General features: G+C 35.9%; 1 protein-coding gene across 1 annotated transcript in view; it reads right to left on the bottom strand.

The window, feature by feature from the left end:
- DNAH14 (dynein axonemal heavy chain 14) overlaps positions 1 to 23,847 on the bottom strand; it is a 210,655-nt gene that overhangs the window by 101,085 nt on the left and 85,723 nt on the right. The window contains exons 27-38 of the mRNA XM_039341573.1: positions 23,705 to 23,758; positions 21,491 to 21,636; positions 17,144 to 17,212; positions 16,463 to 16,649; positions 10,875 to 10,954; positions 9,654 to 9,825; positions 9,019 to 9,108; positions 8,488 to 8,619; positions 7,428 to 7,643; positions 6,170 to 6,239; positions 3,924 to 4,141; positions 2,178 to 2,430 (exon numbers count right to left, since the gene is read on the bottom strand). Of these exons, the coding sequence (XP_039197507.1) occupies positions 2,178 to 2,430; positions 3,924 to 4,141; positions 6,170 to 6,239; positions 7,428 to 7,643; positions 8,488 to 8,619; positions 9,019 to 9,108; positions 9,654 to 9,825; positions 10,875 to 10,954; positions 16,463 to 16,649; positions 17,144 to 17,212; positions 21,491 to 21,636; positions 23,705 to 23,758 (1,687 nt within the window). The remainder of the gene's footprint in view (positions 1 to 2,177; positions 2,431 to 3,923; positions 4,142 to 6,169; positions 6,240 to 7,427; positions 7,644 to 8,487; positions 8,620 to 9,018; positions 9,109 to 9,653; positions 9,826 to 10,874; positions 10,955 to 16,462; positions 16,650 to 17,143; positions 17,213 to 21,490; positions 21,637 to 23,704; positions 23,759 to 23,847) is intronic.

The raw sequence follows: 23,847 nt of genomic DNA, 5'->3' as shown, positions 1-23,847 counted from the left end.
AAAGATCTATCTAACAAACTAAAGGACATAAAGGACAAATACAAAAAATGGAAAGAGGGGCACCTAACCAAGGCTGATTATCAGCAGACAGCCAGAACATGCAAAGAAGAAGACAGGAAAGCAAAGGCCCAGAATAAACAAAGACTCGCAACAGTAATCAAGGACAATAAAAAAAGCTTCTTCCAACATATTAACAACAAGAAAAAAAGTCAAGGAAACTGTAGGCCTACTAAAGAGAGACGATGGCAAGGAAATCACAGGCAACAGGGAGAAAGCAAAGCTGCTTAACTCATACTTTGTGTCAGAAAAAGAAACTATACCAAAAAAACCACTGCAAAAGACATACTAGAAACAAAAATTAAAATAAGCAAGAAAATGGTAAGAGAACTCCTATCCGACCTTGATGAGTATAAATCACTGGGACCCAACAGATTACATCCCAGAGTTCTGAAAGAGCTGGCAGATATTATCTCAGAACCATCGCACCACATCTTTTATAAATCCCGTAGCACCGGGGAAGTACCTAAGGATTAGAAAAGGGCTGATGTGGTCTTCATCTTCAAGAAAGGAAAAAAAAAACCAAAACGGACCCAGGAAACTACAGACCAATAAGCTTAACATCAATACCTGGGAAGATCCTAGAAAAAATAATCAAAAAACAAATCTGCAAACAACTAGAAGAAAAAAAAATCATAATAGCAGCCAGGACGGGTTTGTTAAAAACAGATCATGCCAAACCAATCTTATCTCATTCTTCAATAAAGTGACCAAACTAGTAGACCAGTGAAATGCACTGGACATAGTATACTTAGATTTCAATAAGGCATTTGACAAAGTGGACCACAACCTACTCCTTGGTAAGCTAGAAAATGGTGGAATAGACAACATCACCACCAGATGGATCTGTAGCTGGCTGACAAACAGTACTCAACGGTTAGTCCTCAATGGCATTACATCCACATGGAGAGAAGTAAGCAGTGATACCACAAGGTTCTGTCTTAGGCCCAGTACTCTTCAATATCTTCATAAATGACTTAGATGGGGGAATTGAAGGGGAACATCAAATTTGCAGATGACATCAAACTGTCAGGAGTAGCCAATACCCCAGAAGACAAACTCAGGATCGTAAAAGATCTTGACAAACTCGAATAATGGGCCCTATCCAACAAAATGAGTTTCAGTGTGGAGAAAAAAAAAATCTTACACTAGGCAGGAAAAACCAAAGGCACAAATATAGATTGGGTGAGACCTGGCTTAAAAACAGTAACAGTGAGAGGGATCTTGGAATCCTAGTGGATGATCACTTGACTATGAGCCAGCAGTGTGAAGCAGCAACCAGAAAAGGTAATACAATACTGGGTTATATAAACAGAGGCATAGAATCAAGATCATGCGAAGTACTAGTACTGCTTTGCAAAGCCCTAGTAAGACCACACCTGGAATACTGCAGCCAATTTTGGTCTCCATACTACAAAAAAGATATTGAGAGCGGAAAAAAATTCAGAGAAGAGCAACTAAGATGATCAAAGGCCTGGAGTCTAAAACAGACAAAGAATGGCTGCGGGACTTGGGTTTTGCTAGTCTAAAAAAAAAGAAGAAATAGGGGAGACATGATAGCAGTATCTGAGGGGCTGTCACAAGACAGAGGGGGTCAGGCTGTTCACCAGAGCACCAGAGAGGAGAAACAATGGTTGGAAACTGATCAAGGAGAGAAGCAACCTGGAATTAAGGAGAAACTTCTTGGCAGTGAGGACAATCAACCAGTGAAACAGCTTACCCCCAGAAATCGTGGGCACTCCATCACTGGAGATTTTTAAGAAGAGACTAGACAATCACCTGTCTGAGATGGTATAGGTTCTCCTGCTTGATTAGGGGGCTGGACTAGAAGACCTCCAAGGTCCCTTCCAGTTCTATTCTATTCTATTCTATTCTATTCTATTCACATCAATTATGGTCAGTGGATTTTCCTAATGGGACAACTATTCTTATTTAAATTATCAAATATGGTTTCTGATTCATTATTCCCCTGCGTGGAAGGCATTCCTAAGATGTGTGGACTTCAAGCATTTCCCAATCATCATATCCATTACTGAGAATTCTAAGAGTTCAAAGTCAAACTTATTTCAAGTTGTTAGCATATACAGAATTGCCATAAACATTTGTTAAAATTTACTTACTCTCTTGAGATACTTGACTTAGTTTTATTACATGAATAAATGAACCAATAATTCTGCAAATGTTCATTACTATCCCCAACTGATGTACAGGAAATGCTTGCATTTTCTTATGTTTATTTAGAAAGGTTAACCCTATATTTATACTTGAGTGAAATAAACTTTCAAGATATTCAATACTATTTTCTGGTATTATTTCAGAAATGCCTTGCAGCCATGTTTTGACATAAGGCTCCCATCCCAGATCAGCAGGATCCTGCAATTAAATAAAATATATGAAGAGATGTTATATATATTTGAAGATTTTATTTAATTATTTGTATATGCAATTTAACATATATTTTTGCATCTGGATGTATATGTGTGCGCTTCTCTGTGTGTGCCAGTTTCATGTACGCAGCCCCCACCCAAAGTATTGCACTTAGAGCTTTATTCAGAAGATTACCAAGAATACAAAACAAATTTCAAAGAACTCAGTGCTAATTGACTGAAAAATATCTCATCTATGATTTTTATCATCTGAAATTGAAGAAAATTTTTACTAGGCTTCCTGAAAAAACATTCTTATTTCATTCAAATGTCAATTAAGCTAGTGTTTGGGATCAAAGTCATTTTTATGTAGAAGAGTTTTTAAAAAATGTGATCGTGTATCCTCAATATGTAATTATGTCAGTTCTACTATTTGTTCTATCTCATTATTCTACTTTTTGTGTAGCACTATATGTACACAATATTATCCAGAAGTATTTTGTTCATTGATCCATTTCTAAAGTTAACTACCAAGCTTTTCTTTCATAATGTCTACAATTTGGTTTATTAAAGAATGAAATATATGATTATTATTGTTAGCATATATATGTTAACATATAAGAGTGTGAACTACAAGTTAAAATCTTACACTTTTCCAAGATAGGGTTCAGATAGTTTAGTGTAAGGAAGAAATGTTTAGCAAAAAGTCAGTAGAAAGTCACATTCTTGAACAAAAGGGACTAAATGAATCTTTTTGGAGCAACTTGAAATCTTGTTCTTACGAATCTGTCATTTGCTAATGCTCAGATCTATTCCTGAGTTTTATTATGTACAGTTATTGCTTATTTTCCAAGAATAAGAACAACAAACTCAGAAAAAGTTTACAGTTGTTGCTAGGATCATCTCTTTCGGTCAGTGGTGGGATTCAGCCGGTTTGCACCAGTTCGGTAGAACTGGTAGCTAATTTTTTGTTGCCCAGGCTGAGAACAGACTTCTGGAATTGGCATCCACACAGAGAACCAGTTGTTCACATATTTGAATCTCACCACTGCTTTTGGTGCCAAAACTCTCTATTCTGCCCAAAAACTAAAATGGAAAATATATTCAGTAGCAAACAACAAATCAGCAGAAGTGACAAAAAGGGCAATGAATCTATAACAGCTTCATTCTACTTGGGATCTTGGTTGGATCTGATCTTACTAATTTCTAGAACAATCACAAAATCATACTGAAACTGAATTATGAAATATTCACTATATATTTATATATTTATAATAAATATATTTATTTATAAATATATATATATTTATATAATGAATATATTTAATATATATTTATCCAGTCATGTGCACACATTTTACATCTGAAATTCATTAAGTGGGATAAAACCACCCATTTCCTTACAAATATAATTTTATTTGCTATTGTCCTAAAAATGGCAAATGAAAAATATAAAATATTATGTGAAAGTATACAATTACTTTTTTTAATGGAACGTACCACATAAACCATGGCACATCTACTAATTGTGGCTGGGTTGGCTTGAGACACACAGTCCACTTCAAATATCACTCTGAAGGCTGGTGATAAATAAATTCTTTCACTGTTAGCAAGACATAATGTTTTGCTGTCATCTAGCACAGAATTTAAGTTTTCTATCCAACGTGGATCTACTGGGCCATCCAAGATAATCCACTGCCAGTCAACAGCAGTTTCACCTAAAAGAACAAAAAAAACCCATTAATTATAAATGTGCTAGTTTAAGCACATTTAAAAATGTAATAGTAATTAAAATCAATATTCACATTTTATAAAAATCACACATCCATTTGTTTCTTTGGAAAAACACATTTAAATCCTGCTCTTAGATTATCTATTTTCTGATAATCAAATTAGAGAAGAAATTATGATGTTTTATTGCTTTTTAAATGATATATTACAATTGTTAATTGGGAACAATAGAAAAATCTGCTATGGGATCATTGTGCCACCTTGGTTAGGCTGTCTATTGTTAAGCTTGTTTGGCAGTTCCTTTTTGATTGTTAGTGTTAGTCTTTGGGTGTTGATTGCTGCTGAAGAAGTTTTCTAGCACTAATGATATTGTTGATTATCTTTGTTGAATAATACATAGATGTTGTTTATATCTATGTACTTATTGATGCCTGATTTGTCAGAGTGCCAGGATTCCAGGAATTCTCTAGAGTTTTTAGTCTTAGCATGGTCTAGAATGCTCACTTAAACTATGGTTATGTCTGTCATATGACGTGAAATTAAAGAGTTTTCATTATGTCTTCTGACAGCTAGTTGGTGTTCATGGATGGACTCTGCTAGTCTTCTGCCTGTTGTGTTACATAGTGGCTGTTGCAGTCCTTACAATGTATGTTGTAAATGACGCACACATCCATAGATGACACCTTTGTCATAATAAAAAAAGAACCAACTGGAGAACACACATAAAACCATTAACATTTTCAAAGGTATAAAATTCACAAGAGAAAAAGAAAACAATATGTTACCCATCAGCAGAGACAGCAATGACAAACTATCAATCAATCAGAACAGAGCTGGAAGGGACCTTGGAGGTCTTCTAGTCCAACCTCCTGCTCAAGCAGGAGACCCTATACCATTTCAGACAAGTGACTGTCCAGTCTCTTCTTAAAAATCTCCAGTGATGAAGCACCAACAACTTCTGAAGGCAAGCTGTTCCATTGGTTAATTGTTCTCACTGTTAGGAAGTTTCTTCTTAATTCCATGTTGCTTCTCTCCTTGATTAGTTTCATCCACTGTTTCTTGTCCTAGCCTCAGGTGCCTTAGAAAATAAGTTGACCCCCTCATCTTTGTGGCAACTTCTCAAATACTAGAATACTGCCATCATGTCCCTCCTAGTTCTTCTTTTTTCTAGACTAGCCAAACTCAAATCCTGCAACATTCTTCATATGTTTTAGTCTCCAGGCCTTTAATCATCTTAGTTGCTCTTCTTTGCACTTTTTCCAAAATCTCAATATCTTTTTTGTAATGTGGTGACCAAAACTGAATGCAGTATTCCAGGTTTGGCCTTACTAAGGCTTTATAAAGCAGTACTAATACTTCACATGCTTTTGATTCTATGCCTCTGTTTATACAACCAACCATTGTATTAGCTTTTTTGGCTGTTGCTGCACCCTGCTAGCTCATATTTAAGTGATTGTCCACTAGGTCTCCAAGGTTCCTCTCAGTTATTGTTTTTGAGCCAGGTTTCACCTAATCTGTACTTATACTTTTGGTTTTTCCCACCTAAGTGTAAAACCTTGCTTTTCTCCACATTTAATTTCATTTTGTTAGACAGGGCCCAATGTTTAAGTCTGTCAAACCTCCTATGCTTATGCTGATATTCTCACGATTTTCATCACTTTCTGCCTCTTTAGGCTCACATTTTTTTTCTTTCAATACTGATCTGTGGAGATCAGGTTGTTATCTGACTCATTCTCTCCATAATAGCACATAATAGAACAATCTAATAGGTACGTATTTATTTAATGGAAAGTTAAGGTCCTATGGGTGAGGTATCAGGAAGTGGGTGGAACAAAAAACTATCACATGATTTCCATTGCTGCCTTTTTGTTCCTAGGGAGGATGCTGAAAGTAATTTCAGTAGAGCTGGTGCATAATTAGTTAAATATCAAAAAGTTGTCCACGTTGAATCTGTAACAAAGATACATACAATAATGAAATAATTCCCATATTTGTTATGACAAAATTATACTAACACTGAATATTCTCTGCTGATTGTAAAATTTCATCAGGCACAACTGCATCTGCTACATTCACTGTATTCAGCTAAAAATAGAAATGAAAATAATTATACTGCAATAGATAACATTAGAAAAAATCACATAATTATAACTTACAAAAGGTAAACATTTTCCTTAAATGTCTATAAAAGGAAATGATTATTTCCTTAAATTAATCAGGTGAAAGGAAGACTACAATTACAAAACCAAATACTGAATTAAGTTTGTAACAAATTTTGGAAAGTTCCCAATCACAGACAATTTCAAACTGAAATCTCTTGAATCTTAAACAAATAACAATACAGCATAATAAAATCAGATTATGAATTCTACTCCTAGTTGGAGTCACCATAAGAGCTAAGGCTAAACAGGCAAAACTGGAAGCTAGAAAAGGAAGTAGATTGGAATATGCTTCCAACACATTCAGGACAAACAGATGTTTGGGGGTTTCCAAAGAAAGAAAGCGTTTGCATATGGCTGATAAAAATAGAGGACACCCAACAAAAAAGTAAATTGCCCTGGGAAATAAACAGGAGAAAAGTAGCAATTTAAAACTCAGAGAATCATACATTTAAAATAATCGTAACCATTTAAACTGAGGATTTTAAAAGCTAAGCACATAGATCTGTGTCTAACTAAGATATCTATCATTTCTATCATCAATCTATCATTTCATCTACCTTTTTTCAATAAATCATTTCCATTTTTTGAGGAAGAATGTGTTGGGTTTGGTAAGTTATTAAATGAAAAAATGAATGAAATACTTAGTAATATCTAAATGAAGAAAGTCTAACCACATTTTAAAATAAGAATATCTCAATATCCTACTACAGTGGTGGCGAACCTATGGCACGGGTGCCAGAGGCAGCACTCAGAACTCTCTCTGTGGGCACGCGCGCCGTCGTCACAGTCCTAGGCCTTCAGCTGGGTTTTATAAAACCTTTTTGCTTTAGGCCTCCGCCACCATGTGCAAAAAAAAAAAAAGGTTCAGTCAATTTCAACTTCTCGCGGGAAAAAAAGATCTTGCAAAGTTGGAATTGATTGATTGAACTTTTTAGTCCCACCCAATCTGCCATTACCACCGCAGCCACGCCCACCCAATGGGCCACACCCACCCAATTGGCCACACCCACCCAGCACTTGACAATCCATAAGTGGGTTTTGGGTTGCATTTTGGGCACTCAGTCTCTAAAAGATTCGCCATCACTGTCCTACTACATTACTGTGTACTCACTGTATATAAATCCTGCATTTCTGAATTTATACCAATGCTTGGATCTTTTCTTTTAGATTTTTTGATTCCAAGTTTGGCAAATCCTCGAACTGCTGATGATAATAATCCATCTGACCATTCCATTGTACTAGGATTTGTCTGTCCAAAGAGTTCATCAATAGTAACACACTTTGGGTTTACAACAAAAGTATCCACTTTGCTTCTCTTTGAATTACTCTGAGGAAGAAAAAAGTTCCTTCTAAATGAGCAATTACTAATTTCCTAGAAGTACAAAAACATGAAAAAGGGTTCTGTCTATTCTGTTACTTATTGATCCTAAGTACACAAGATCACAAATGATGACCACATGGCCCATGGACACTGAAACATTTTTGCTGCAATTTGGTTGCTGAGCACTCAAATCATGATCACATGACTACGAGGACACTGCAATGGCCCCAACTACAAGAACCCATCATAAGTCTCCCTCATTTAGCACTGTCGTAAATGTGAATGATCACTGAACAAGTGGACATTTAGCAAGGACCTACTGTTGTACCATAGTAAAGTCTCCTTCAAATCAAGTATGATCTTTGGTGAACTGATGAACGCATATAAGTAATCTTTTGAAAACAATATAGATATGTTTTGCCATTGCTTTTTTTTGGAATGATTTCTCTATTTTTATTCAACATATTGTCCTGTAATTTCTTGGTATGCTCCCATTCAGGTATCAACCAAACCAAAGCTTCCTTGGCTTTCTGAAATTAGACTGAGTACTGCCAACTCTTATTGTTTTAACCATTCAGTCATGTTCGACTGTTGGCAACTTTATAGGCAAGCACTTTCCATGCTACCCTATCAAGCACAGCTTCTTTCAGTTGTTGATTGTTCAGCTTTGTGTCAGAAATCTCACCAGAATTCTTTATGACAATAACTCAACATGACTGCCAACTACTCATTGTTTAATAACTAGTAAATATTTAAAATTTCAAGGTTCACATAGATTATTGCTCTGAAAGTTTACAGGAAAAGAGATCAACTACTAATACATAGCATAAGAGTAATTTTTAAAAAATACCTGAAAAACATCAAGTTTGGTAGCACTTTCCATATCAACTAATGGAAAGATTATCAAGGCTTTTTCTAAAATTGTTCTAATGGTAGTTTTTCCTCCACCTGTGGGGCCTACAAGCATCACACCAACACGAGCCTGAAAATATATTTTAAAATATCAAATCTGCAATATTAGAATAGAATAGAATGATAACTTTATTGACACTTTGAATGTACACTAATTGGCATACATTAAAACAGTGGTTCTCAACTTTTTTATACGGCGACCCCGGTCATAAGGAATTTGAATTGCTAGGGAGGATCCAACTTTGTTCTCTTCCTGCTGAGCAGCCATTCCAAGCTCTTTGTCTCTGGGAAAGAGATCCTCCCTCCTGTGACTCCTGACTACATTCCACCACAAACATCCATTTCTGTCATTTACTGGAATACAATTCCCTTAATGTAAGAACTCATTGTAAAATTTTGAGTTCTACATATTTGTATCATTTTAACCTCCATATCACATTTTACTTGATTAACATCCCATTGCACTCACCATAAGCTGATTGTATAGTTGTATAACCTTCTCTTTCTGATTTTCCCAAGGCTGCAAGGATAAATGATGTATTGCAAGAGATATTGCACTCTATTTAAAAAACATAGACAGATGGTTAGAAGTTTGATGACTTATCAATAATTTGACAATACATAAAATAACCAAAATTTAGTATTAAGAAAAAATATAGCTATTCTGGCAGTATTAGGAAAAAATAAAAAGGTACAATCAATTTCACTGTCTTTACATTGAGTAGACCTGAATATGCCACATCTTCTCTGAATATCTGTCAATATTACTGGGATTCCAGAAATGCTGCTTTACTATTGTAGCATATATTAACAGAATCCTTAAAGCCTGTCTACATTTTTCTCTGTCCCATCTTATACTAAAATCAAGGCACAGTTATTTTGAGTTTTTTCCTCCCAGTTCCTCCTATCTCTGGACTTTGTCAACTCTTGACTAAGTCCCTTTTTGATGGTTCACTTATACTTACCCCAAGGCCAGCTCTGAATTCTTTTACAACACTGAAATGCTCAAACTGAATGGATAATAACATTTAAAAAACTCAATTTCAAAAATATTTTTGTATAGCTAATATTTCTGTTAACAATAATTATTCTTATTTTTATTACCTCTAATCGCTTAGGATTTACTTTTGGAACTTCCATTTCTGTAAAGAGATCTCTGATAATATCTTCAAATACTGGAACATCTTCAGCAATTAACTTTGGTAAATTCACTTCTTTCAGTATTTCAATTGTGATTAGAGTTTCCTCTAGTGCAGAAAACCGTTTTTTATTGTGTCTATTATACAAGAAAACTAATAATTAGAATTTCATGAGTTATTTTAAGTCTCATTATGTTTTCATTAATCCACCATGCTGCACTTTTTAAGAATATATTCTTAAATCATATATTGCTAAAGTTGTGCACTTTTATTGCTTTTATGCTTCTTTTCCAATTCATATTAGTCTGTTTTTAATAAGTTTTAATTTATTAGCTGCTCAGAACTATTGTTGCAAGTTAGGTAGCTTTATAAATTTCTCAAATAAATAAATATGCTCAGATATAAGGGATATTTAGCAATCCATGACTGAATTTTTGTCATATTCAAAGTAAATAAATAATAAATATTTTTCATCTAAAAATTAAAAAGTTAATTTGTATGGTTTGTAAGTAAATGTGGCAAAAAGAAGAAAATAAATTTACATCAAAAAGTATGCAGAAGTTTCCCACTAATGTGGATATCAATATGTCTACTCTAAACTAAAAATTAATAAATTATTTTATTAATCCATATACCTCTCAATGATATTTAGGAAATGGCTAAGTTGTCAGTCAAAGCTCCTTCCTTCCTTCCTTCCTTCCTTCCTTCCTTCCTTCCTTCCTTCCTTCCTTCCTTCCTTCCTTCCATCCATCCATCCTTCCATCCTCCCTCCCTCCCTCCCTCCCTCCCTCCCTTCCTTCATTCTACAGTATGAAAGAACTATCATCTGAATGCTTTGCAAGTCAAAAACAAAACTGATCAAGAAACTTAATTTCATGAATAGAAATGCATTTTTCCTGGTAATGAATACAGATATTCCAATATAAATATTTAGAATCTTGGTAATTTAGGTGGCAATTCTATGAGGCAATAAATCCTTCTAAGTTTGAAAGACTATATTCTAAATAATCATGCAGAGATAAATCTATTGAACTTAGTTTTCTTTGTTTCAAAACAAATACAGATAGTATTACAGTAAAGCAGGTCTCTCCTCTACTAAAACTTATCTTTATATAAAACCTGTAGATCACAAATTGAGATATAATAATGTTCTAATTTTAATATTAAACAACTTAAGAAAACTTACTGTAGTTTCAAATCCTGCCGCCTTTGACCAACTCTTATTAATACAGTTTTTATAGCTCTCATGCCAAAATCATAATGATCCTAAAAATAAGATAAGAACACAATTTATTTTTGTGCACTGAAAATATCTTCCTTGCAATTATTAAACAGGATGTTTGTCAGAAATATTGTCTTTTTAACCAATTTGATTTCCAACTGAACTCTTCCAGAGCTAATGTGTACTTTGTCCCAGGGTACTGATGCTGATTTAGAGTATAATATGTTGTTATTAGTCTCTTGTCATGGACAAATAATCTCCTTTGCCTCGGAGTTTTCTGAGGCTCTGCCTACCCCACTTGATCAGCTGCTCAGGTGGGGTTCCAGAGGTAACCTGGGATAGATCTCAAAGCTCTGGTTATAAGGTTTGGCTGATATTTTAATTGCTGCTTTAAATAAGCAGATAGCATAGGCTGGTCAAACTACACCTTGTAAACTATGCATGTGAACCCCAGATCCCTTCTTGGAACTGCCAAAAGGGCTGTGTTGTAAGGAATATGTCTTTTCAATGATTCCAAGAAGGTTTCAAACCCAATTTACTATTCAGGTGATCCTGAGGGCACAGATAAACCTCCAATGGGCCTCAATGACTCTCAGAGTGAGTGCTAATGACTAGATGACTGCAAGGAGCATAAATCCTTCCATTCTCTACCATTCAGACAGAACTGAAGAAGCTTCTTGGATGAGAAGCTAAACATCTTCAAGGAAAAACAAAGAAAGTCCAGTTGCTTTTTGAAAAGCACCTTTGGGACAACTATGACTTGGATGACTGAGAATCTCTATAGACATACAAGGCCAGAAGAAAGTTGAAAATGTGTTGTGAGAATTAGCACAGATACCATAACCTCTGTATAATATAAAAGGTAGAATATGGTGTTGAAATGCTTAGATGTTCCCAGAAAGAGCTCTTTGGAATCCCTTTTATCCACTTGGCCAATGGAGAAGAAGGTAGCTTCTCTTATCTCTTTCTTTCTACTTTTCTTCATTTTTGGTATAAATAGATATACCATGTCAAAATGCCAAGAGAAGAAGGTAAATATAATAGTACTAGATCAGATCAAGATGCATTTAATTTCAGCATTTTGTTTCTCACAGTGGTGCAAATTTCTTAGGAGTGCTCCTAAGCAGGAGATGGGAAACATAAGCAGATCTCGCTATTGTACCTGAAGAGTTTAAAAGCACACTACCTCCAGACTGGAAATAACACTAAGTAGTAACCCTGTTCTGGGTGTAAATATACTATAATTTTGTAATATTGTGATTTTTATTTTAAATCCCTTTTCTAATGCTCCCTAACATGGAATGTGTGTTCTGCACCCTTTGATACCACTATAAAATCAAAGTCTTTTTTTCTAGGAAAGAAAAACATTGCAAATTAATGGCTATATAGGCTAAGGAGAAATTTGCTGTATGGGACCCTGATTTGAGTTAGATAGATTGTTGCCATGAGATGAATTGCTCGTAAAAATGATTGGTTAAAACATGATTGGCCAAAGCAGGATAAGCTACACAATAGCTTTAAATTAAATCATATGAAGGTTGGAGATTAAATATCTGATTACGCATTCAGATAAAAGAGGAGGCATTATGGATGTAAAAAGGCTTAATAAATGTTCAGAAAGCTTGAATTCTTAACATAGAAAGTGAACATGATCTAATAGGAAAAACTGAGGCATAGTGTGATAGCTCCCAGGACTGAATATAACTCTGAAGCACAGAAGGGAGGAGGAGTTGCACTCAATATTAACAACATCCATTTCTTTTCAGCAACTGAAATGAATGGATTTAATATTGTTGTAGAGAGCATGTTGATTAAAACAAAAGGAGAAACAAATAGAAGTAATGCTAGTATTGTTTCCATCACTGTGTAATCCAGTGAAACTAAAAATGTAGGTGCTCCTTTCCAAAAGCAAACTGAAGCTCTTTCAAATACCCCAAAATTTGTTGGGAGACAAATTTTGCTAAAAAATGGTCCAAGAGGCTCTGATAATTTTAACCTGATATTAACCATAATAAGAAGACAGCTAAAGAATGGAAGTAGTAGCAACATTTGGGGAAAAGTCACCATACGATGATAGATTTATTGATAACCAAAGCTGTGTGTAATTGAATATAATAGTAGTAGTAGTAGTAGTAGTAGTAGTAGTAGTAGTAGTAAAGTTGGAAGGGACCTTGGAGGTCATCTAGTCCAACCCCCTGCTCAGTCAGGAAACCCTATACCATTTCAGACAAATGGCTGTCCAGTCTCTTCTTAAAAACTTCCAGTGTTGGAGCATCCACAGCTTCTGGAGGCAGGTTGTTCCACTGGTTAATTGTTCTAACTGTCAGGAAGTTTCTCCTCAGTTGCTTCTCTCCTTAATCAGTTTCCATCCGTTGCTTCTTGTCCTGCCTTCCTGCGCTTTGGAGAATAGCTTGACTCCCTCTTCTTTGTGGCAGCCCCTGAGATATTGGAGCACTGCTATCATGTCCCCCCTTGACCCTCTCTTCATAAAACTAGACATACCCAATTCCAGCAACCGTTCCTTATAAGTTTTAGCCTTTAGATCGCTAATCATCTTTGTTGCTCTTTCTGTACTCTTTCTAGAGTCTCAGCATCTTTTTTACAACTGGATGCAGTATTCCAAGTGTGGCCTTACCAAGGCATTGTAAAGTGGTATTAATAGTTCACGTGATCTTGATTCTATCCCTCTGTTAATGCAGCCTCACTGTGTTGGCTTTTTTGGCAGCTGCAGCACACTGCTGGCTCATATTTAAATGATTGTCCACTAGGACTCCGAAATCCCTCTCACAGTTGCTACTATTAAGCAAGGTACCCCCTATATTATACTTGTACATTTGGTTTTTCTTGCCTAAATGTAGAACCTTACTTTTTTCACCATTGAATTTAATTTTGTTAGATAGCGCCCAGTGCTCAAGTCTGTTCAGATCCTCCTGTATCTCAAGCCTGTCTTCTGGAGTGTTGGCTATTCCTGCCAGCTTGGTGTCGTCTGCAAATTTGATGAGTTCCCTGTCTATCCCCTCATCCAAATCATTGATGAAGATGTTGAAGAGCACTGGGCCTAGAATAGAGCCCTGGGGCATCTCACTACACACTTCCCTCCATGTAGATGCAGTTTCATTGAGGACCACACGCTGAGTACGGCCGATCAGCCAGCTACGAATCCATCTGGTAATGATGCTGTCTAACCCACATTTTTCTATCTTATCAAGTAGTAGGTTGTGATCTACTTTATCAAATGCCTTACTGAAGTCCAAGTAAATTATATCCACAGCATTCCTCTGGCCCACTAATTTTGTCACTTGGTCAAAGAATGCAATAAGATTTGTCTGGCATGATCTGTTTTTGACAAACCCATGTTGGCTTTTAGTAATGACTTTGTTTGTCTCTAGGTGTATCTTGGAGTTCCAAAAAGCCAGAATTTGATGAACCGACAGCAATGACATGTAAAATTTCAAGGGAGAAGGTGATAAGAAAAGAGACAATAATAAAAGTACAACTGCATACTTCCAATGGAGGCTTGCAGAAGAGGCCAGTATAACAGTATGAAAAGCTTAGCTCATCTTCTGATGCCTCTTTTGGTCGCAGGGTGTTACAACACGTGTTGTCATCTAGCGGGACCCAGGCCCAAACTAATTCCCCCCCTTAGGGACACAGCGCTTTGGTATGTCCCATTTGTGGATTCTCCATCCAATCATGCTGGAGAAGGGGCGTTGTCTTACCTGAACACCTTTTCTCAGCATGATGATAGAGAATCCACTCCCTCCCATTTAGGGTCATTTTGTCCCTGGTTCCGATATTAGGAAAGCACACGCGTTGGACTAACGTCTGTGTATCGCCTTAGTCTCAAACTGGGGTGCTATGGCACAGCAGAGGCGTATCTATACTTCAGACTTAGTTTTATTGGAGCAGGAAGATTGGGACAACCCAGTATAACAGTATGAAAAGCTTAGTGGAACCTTAATACAAAAAACCCAAAAAGAATATAAGAGATAAAAAGAGGAATAAGTTACACAGAAATAATAGATATAGGAACTGCAGTTGTAGAGATGGTAAGGAAAGTTAATGATCAAAGTTGTTGGAAAGAACTTCATTTGATATATTCAAAGCAAAATAAAAAGATATATTAATTGTTCAATTAAGATGGCAAAGTGCTAACAATCTTTCAGAAAAGGCAGCGCTGTACAAGTCCTATTTCGTTCAGTGTTATCTACCTCCAATTATGCAGAATTAAACTTTAGGATTGTTAAAAACACAATAAGAGAACTGCCACATGTGTGGGGTAGGGAAACATCAGGTTCCAGGAAAACACAGAGATTCTAAAAGTGTTCATAGGAAGTAGAAGGAAGGTTTATAAATTTTGCAGATGATACAGAATTGGGTGAATACCTAATATAGAAACAAAATAGATTGGAGAAACAAAGGTAACAACACTAAATGTAATAAGATAAGCACAACTTTCTTAATTAGGAAATAAAAATCAAATGCAGCGATACAAGATAGCAGATAACTAGGTTGATAACAGTATTTGTAAAAAAAGACGTGGAATAATAAGTGACTACAAATTTAATATGAGGCACCAGTTTCATGTGGCTGCAAGAAAAAAAGAAAAACAATTTTTAGATTGCATGAATAGAAATACAATTTCCAAAACCACAAGACGTATTCCATTCTATTCCATCACTCCTCTCTATTTTGTTTACTACATCTAATTCTGGGCACCACACTTGAAAGATTTAGAGAAATTGGAACAGGTTTACAGAAAGACAGTAATAAAGATAAAGGGCCTAGAAACAATGTTACATGAACAAAGATTGAAAGAGCTGAATGGGTTTTAGCATTAGAAAAGGCAGTTGTGAGGGTATATGATATTATATTGAATATCTGAAAGAATATCACAGAAAAGATTGAATCATTTCAGAGTGCAGGAATGAAAGTTAACTGAACCTAAGAGGCTGCCAAAAGAGCTCTAGAAGACTAATTATCCAGTGGGATATTTGTCAATGAGGGCACAGGAAGAAGATAAGATGGCTGAAAATAGAAATTTCTGTCCCTCTGTAGGAAATAATAGTATTATATAGCTGTCAGTTGGGAATTTTGCTCCTATATCTCAAACACTAGTGCAAGGGCATTTGCCTAACCACAGACCCAGAGTGTTTTACAGGAAGGTACCAGTTGTCAATTACTTTTGAAGCTTTCTTTTAAAAATAGGAATGCACAACATAAGGATAATGACCAGTAAAGACAATCCTGACAAGAAATTGAGGGGTTTTGCCCAGTAAATGCTAAAAAGAGTCTCTACCTCCCTCTCTCCCCTAAGGTCATCCACTTGCCATTGACTTTGGGTAGCTAACATTGCTATAGCACTTAAAAAGAAACCGAAAGAAAAATCCTATACTGGATTCAGGAGCATATTCACTGGAAAGTGCATTTCCTGTGGAAAAATTTGGTCCTAGAAAAGTCATAGAGGCAGACAAACAAAGAGGTACTTTGAGCTGCATTCCAGAAGAAAATTAGGATATAAAAAAATAAAATATATACTCTTTGTATTTTACCTGTTGTGATAATCTTTTGCTAGAAAGTTGGTAAAGATTTATTATCTTCCCTGAGAGTAATTTTGCTGATTTGAAACCTTCTGAAAACAACATTATTTCAGCAATGAGTTCATAATCCGGTATCACCATTGACATAGGACGAAATAATGATTTTAAGTTGTCTGGAAGGTCCACACGACCTTTGTATCTTAAAAGGAAAGTTAATGTCATCACATTCTTCAAGAGCACTTTAATATGTTAGCTTTAGCACATATAAATAAAAATTCCTTTCAACAAAGATGCTGTACTAGTCTGAAAAAGTAGAGTTCACTACAGTTTAGAAAATAATTTTGTGATCACTGTTACTTAATGCAAGATTATTACTTAATGCAAGTGAAAAGTTATCTAACTTTCTGAAATTGATAATAGTGGTAATTTAAAACCACAACATTTGGAAAATGGGAATATAATTCAGTGACAGTACATATTCCTTGCATTTAAAAGATTCCATGATCAATCCCTGAATCATCAAATTAGGCTAAGAAATATTATTTTCTGAAATCTTAAAATTGCAAAGTTATGGACAATATTAAATTAATTGTATCAAAATTACCAGTTCATACAACACAGCTTCATGCATTTGTAAAAAATACCCCCCCGCAAAGGTTCTTTCTATTCTGGTGTTATTGAACAATTACTTACCCAGGATTCATGGTAATAAAAATTGCACAGTGTGGTTTCAGACGAATTTCTTTTCCTTCCAGTATAAATCTATGTTAAATATAAAAACAGCTCTAAGATACAGTGTTATACATAACATATTGATAATATTTACATATATGGAGTTTGCATCTGCATAGACCACTAGTAAGAAGATTCTAAGTTCTGGGGGAGGACTAAGGACTTGTCTACATATCTCTATATGGAGAATAGTGCAAGGAGCTCAGTTCTGATTCCAACACTGGAGTTCAGAATAAGTACACCACTGTAGTACAAATTAGGGGTATTATGTACCTGCAGAAATGGCAATTTGAAGAAGTCCAATTATTGCTAAGCAATCTGCCATCATTGTGAAGCATCTTTGTGATGCTTTTCTACATTACATTGTATCTTACAATTTATATTGTTTTATTTACTATGATTTATGTTGATTGGTTATTTAGTATCCTATGACTGTCACTAAGTGTTGTATCTTATGACTTACGATGAATGTATTTTTACGATAACTATGATCATGATTTATCACTTATTGCTTTTATGTACACTGAGAGTTTATGCACCAGAGACATTTTCCTTTGTGTGTCCAATCATGTATAACAGAAGTCTATTCTATTCTACACATAGCAGAAATAGCAAGTTTCCTTAAGGAGACAATTAGTTGATCTAATTACAGAATCTACTACAAGGACAATTTGGAAATAATCCTCTGTTTGAGCATATGCAAGAAATAGGCGGGGATAGCGACACCCGTCCTATGGCGCCATGCACAGTAGTTCAGTAGGCAGTGAGACTGGAAGGAGAAGGTTGTGGTGAAGTTGACTTGTCCACTAAATCAATTGAAAATGAACCCTGCCATAGAAAATCCCACCAAATGTGAAGTGCATGCAGTAATACAATTCCTGTGTGCAAAAAAAGTTTCAGCTGCGGCGATTCATCACAAACTGTGTAATGTTTATAGATCTAATGTGATGAGTGAAGGTGTCATACCTCAGTGGTGTCGCATGTTTAAAGATGGACAAACTGATGTGCACGATGAGGCAATGCGCTGTTACAGGGCAGCTTCATTCCCAGGTGGGAGATTTTTTTGCCGAAGGAATTTCAAACCTTGTAAGATGTTATGACACATGTCTCAATTTGAATGGCGATTATGTCAAAAATTAATGTAATGTTGTAGTTTTCTAATGTGTATAATAAAAATTCTGTATCTGCAAATGTCTGTCATTGATAACCAAATCGAGGTTTATTTCCGAATTGCCCTCATATTTTGCCAAAGGCCCAGTGCAGACATCCAAGCCACAATGTTTGATTAATGTAAAGAGATATGCCCATACACAGGCTTACAATAATGTCCAGAGGTACCCATTTGGCAAAAAGCAATACATATACAAAGATGCCTTATGCAGAATTACCTTAAGCTCTGATGAAATAAAGGTATGTTAGTTGGTAGATCAAAGTATAACAGAATCTACCACTCACCCAACTATTTTCAAAGTTGTTTGTAGATTCCCACATCTATTTTAACTCAGCTTTCAATTACAGCTAAAAACTAACTATATATTTAGGAACTATATTTTTAGAAAAACTTATTCTTCTTGCAAAACATCTGATGATGAACAATGAGCTGATTCAGAGTTGTGATCCCATTTTTTTGCTTAAGAAACTTTTGCCTATGAACCTCCCAAAAAAGTTTTACCTACAATTTCCAATTGCGATTATCCCATAATGTCAGTTTCTAGTGAAAAGTAGGATCAGATTTAGGGCTCCTTCCCAACATCATCTATATACTGGGTTTATCAAAAGTCAGACCAACCACAATATGTTTTATTACTTTTTATATTCAAAGAAAATATTACTGTGCTTAATGTACATCAAAATACTAAGGAAGTGTTTAGATGAAAATGACAACCAATTAAACATTTAATGTAATTTATATAATAAATTATCTATAGGATCTCACTTTCGGTACACCCTGTATATTTTGCATCTTTTAAAACAGGAAGAAAGTTCCAGCCAAGATATTAAAGAGGGTAGTAATAATATTCTAATTGTGCCTGTAATGTTTTTTATTAATCATTTAAATTTCATGAAGCACAAGAAGTCATAAAGTAAGTACAGTGGCATAAGAAAAAGTCAAGAAAGTTAAAATATAAAGAATGGTTGCTGGAATTGGATATGTCTAGTTTAATGAAGAGAAGAACTAGGGGTGACATGATAGCAGTCTTCCAATATCTCAGGGCTTACCACAAAGAAGAGGGAGTCAAGCTATTCTCCAAAGCACCTGAAGGCAGGACAAGAAGCAACGGATGGAAACTAATCAAGGAGAGAAGCAAGCTAGAACTAAGGAGAAACTTCCTGACAGTGAGAACAATTAACCAGTGGAACAACCTGCCTCCAGAAGAGGTGAATGTTCCAACACTGGAAGTTTTTAAGAAGAGACTGGACAGCCATTTGTCTGAAATGGTATAGGGTTTCCTGCCTGAGCATCTCCAAGGTCTCTTCCAACTCTGTTGTTGTTGTTGTTGTTGTTATAAAATCCCTATCTTTGTGTGAAAATCATAATTGTTCCCATTTCATAAGAACTTTCTCCATAATGTATCAATCTGCTTAAAATAACTTACCATCATAGAAACTTTAACAATATATATCAATCTTGAAGCAACATTAGTTTTAACACTATTTATTTTTTCTCATAAATTCATGTTGATTTTTACCAATTTGTATATATCTGCATTAATTTGAGATGGACATTTAGAATATTGGCTTTTATCAACAAAAAAAATCTCTCTGGAAACAATTATTAAAGGTTTTTTATATGTTGGGGCCCATTTTTTACAAACATCCATATAAAGTACAAATATAAAGTACTTCAGAACACTAAGAATTATTAATAAGACAAGGAATGTCAACACACAACAAGAATTTATATTTGACACTGGTTATCTTAATATCTCAAATTCCTTCAATTGTATAATAAAATAGGCCAGTCAAATTAAGGAGGAATCAGGACATTCTAATCAACAAAGAAAATATTTCAATTAGGGTAGCCAGCTAACAAGGTCAGAATACAACATTTTAATAAAATAAACAAAAATGAAAGTAAAATTATAATTAACTGGCACATGTTTCAAAAATTTAAACTGTACAATATCAAAGTTTTGATCATGAACACAAGAACCATCGCCAAATCCACTTGATTTGATTTTATACTAATCCAGTGTTTTCTGATGCTTGATGTAAGGAAAACAGCCTAGTTTTAAATACCAGAAAAAATAAAGAGATCATTGTTAATTTCAGAAAAGGCAGGCACAGCTACACTTCTCTGTGCATTAATGATTCACTAGTGGAGATGGTTACCAGCATCAAATTCCTGGGTGTGCAGCTAATGAGTAGGCTGGCTTGGTCGCTCAACAGCGAGACACTGGTGAAGCGGGCACAGCGGCGCTTGCATTTTCTGCATCACATGAGAAAAGCACATCTTCCTTCTCCTATCCTTACCACTTTCTACAGGGGAACGATTGAGAGCATCCTGTTATATAGCATCACAGTCTGGTTTGGAAGCATCAGTGCTTCAGACAGGAAGGCGGTGCATAGAGTGGTGAGGATGGCCGAAAAGATCATTGGCAGTTCCCTCCCTCCCATCCAGGATATAGCACAGAAGCGTTGCTTGAGCAGGGTCCGTAAGATTATCTGGCACACTACACATCCTCTTCACAACCTGTTTTCCTTGTTACCTGGGAGGAGGCTTTGTGGTATCCGTAGCAAAACATCTAGATTCAGCCATAGTTTCATTGCATACAGCATTAACCTTGTGAACTCTCAAGCTTCCTCCTTCCGTTATATATTCAGGATGGACAGTATTTAATATTTATTTGTTATGTATATGTAGGAATATGAGTCTATACATATGTTGTACATAATATGTTTAGGTGTGTATCATGTATATACACCTTTGAGAGTGGGCAACTAAATTTCATTTTTGATGTGTGTTGCTATGCCCACAGTAAAAAAATGACAATAAAGGTTATCTTATCTCATCTCATCTCGCCTCGTCTCACCTTATCTTTTTATAATACCTGATTGGCCAAGATCTGGTAAGTAATATAGTAATAAAGTAATGCAGTTTGAAATCTTCAAACCAAGGTACTTGTCATTTGTGCTCTTGCCTTTTTAGATCATTAGAAGATCCAGCTCTATGCAAGAATTGTAAAGATGAAATCTTTCTTCCACAACTTTGTTATATTAATGATACAACACAGAGCAAAACTGCATACATCTTTGAACATAAAGTATTATTATTAATAAAATATCACAGCAATTTCAAATAAATACCTGACACTGTGGCTATCTTTAGCTGCCTTAATTGCCTGAAGATGTGAAGCAATTGCAGAGAGGACTTCTATATCAATCCGATTGAATTCATCAAAACAACACCATGCTCCAGACTGAACAAGCCCAAAGAACAATGTTGCCATTATCTTAAATAAAGATAAAGCATAGCAAGTGAGGAATAAAGTCTCATGAAATTTATCACCAAGCTCAAAAGTAAAACAGCTATATCTGCCTGTGTAAAACAGTTACTTATACATGTACTTATGGAAAAGTTTTATACACAGTAAGTCCTTTTAAAAGCCTGCTTTTTGTCTAGTACTGCTCATTGCATTGTTTCTAAGGCTGCACTCAAGAGTCTGGGTAGCTTTTGGCCTGTTCCATACATCATTGAGCCTTTGGTTCTGCCTCAAATTGACATGACCTCTGCTAGCATCCCTTGTAGCCTTGCCCTGGTTATTTGTTCTACAATTGTCCTTATTTAATGGTGTGTTGCATATTCGGTGGCTTTTGCCATATGCAAACTAGTGTCAGGCACAAATAACTTGGAGCATTCATAGAGTTCAAAGCACAGAAGAGTTTATTAATTTACCTCTATACAAGAATCTAGTTAACTAATGGTCAAAGCCAAATTGTGCTAGATAAAGGTCAAAGGAATTCATGGGGAGCTGGACTTAGGCCTTTTGTGTCAACGCAATGACTCCAAACTGTTGATACATTTATCCCTCTCTTTCAGCTCAGTCTGCTCTTCTCCTTGTATGCTCAGGGTTTCATCTTCTCAACACCACTAAAACATCTCTCATTGCCTTTATGGGTAGATTGCCAGGGTAAAGAAGTATAGCATTATTAAATAGGAATAAGCCAGAGACCAGGAAAGTGTCTAAGGCACATATGAGTAGTCATACTCAAATAATAAATTAAAGAATTTAAACAAGGAGTGGCTATATATCTAGGGAAATTCTCAGTCATCCAGGTCATAGTCATCTATAGTTGTGCTTTGTTTGGAACTTCCTCCTTCCACCTAGATCACAGGTCGGCAACCTGCGGCTCCGCAGCCGCATGCAGCTCTTTGAGCCTTCCCCTGTGGCTCCCAGCCTCCTCTGCCATTTGCAGAGAGAGACAGAGACAGAGAGAGGCAATTGCGCTTCCCTGCTTCTCTCTCTCTCTCTCTCTCTCTCTCTCTCTCTCTCTCTCTCTGTGTGTGTGTGTGTGTGTGTAAAAGAGAGTGCACTCACAGTGTTCTCCGAGGAGCTGAAAAGCTTACTGGGCGGAGCTCCTCCCTTTGCTGCGTCTCTGCAGGAAGCAGGAAGGGCAGGAGAGAGCTAGCTAGCCCAGCTAGGCTGACTCAGGAATTCTGGGAGTTGAAGTCCATGAGTCATAAAAGAGACGAGGTTGCTTATCCCTGAGCTTGTTGGACAACAGCTTGAAGCTTGCCAGGTGAGCAGCAGATAGGAGGGGGGGAGAAAGAGAGAGAGAGAGAGGGAAGGAGAGAGAGAGGGAGAGAGAAGAAAGAGAGAGAGAAAGAAAGAGAGTGGGGGGAAGAGGAGTGGCAGACCAAGGGCAGATAGAGAGGGAGGGAGGGAGAGAGACAGATCCTTTTGACATCTAAAATGAAGATAACACTGCATATATCCTTTTTTTACCTGTGTGTGTATGTAATTTTATTCTCTTAAAGCATTCTCTTGGTGATCATTGTTTTAATAGTATGGATATTCCCAAGAGTGATATTTTTACTTTTATTTTTAATGTGTGTGTGTGTGTGTGTGTATATATATATATATATATACATACACATACACACACACACACACATACACAAACACACACACACCTATAATAAAGGTAAAAAAGGATATATGCAGTGTTGTCTTCATTTTAGATATCAAAAGGGTTTTGCGGCTCCCGGTGTTTTGTTTTTGGTGGGAAACGGGTCCAAGTGGCTCTTTGAGTGTTTTGGGTTGCCTACCCCTGACCTAGATGATAAAGATTAGCTAATATGGTAGGGAACATTTTGAAAATCTGGAGAATGGAAGATAATCATCTCACTAGTTTGCTTTTGGAATAAAAGTATGCTGTATGATGGCTTAAGCCCACCATGTCAACCAAAATGCGACAATATCTACAACATGCTCTCAAAATTCCAAATGTGCTAATTGTCTCAAAGGTTTGCCTATCCATGTTCTATATTGCATCTTAAAATAAAATTCTTTATCATACCTTATCATCCAAATCTCCAGAACAATTGTACGTAAGACAGAATTTTCCCAAAGCCTAAAAGTAAAAACAATACAATATTGAACAGAAGTTCTATTTAACTTAATTGTAATTAAATATCAAATAAGATCATATGTTTTTGGTTT

This window comes from Crotalus tigris, unplaced genomic scaffold, assembly GCF_016545835.1.
Source record: "Crotalus tigris isolate CLP2741 ecotype Arizona unplaced genomic scaffold, ASM1654583v1 scf7180000017771.5222438, whole genome shotgun sequence".
In the NCBI taxonomy this organism is placed as follows: Eukaryota; Metazoa; Chordata; class Lepidosauria; order Squamata; family Viperidae; genus Crotalus; species Crotalus tigris.
Note: the sequence above shows the minus strand (reverse complement) of the source record. Positions and strands in the feature narration are given on the sequence as shown.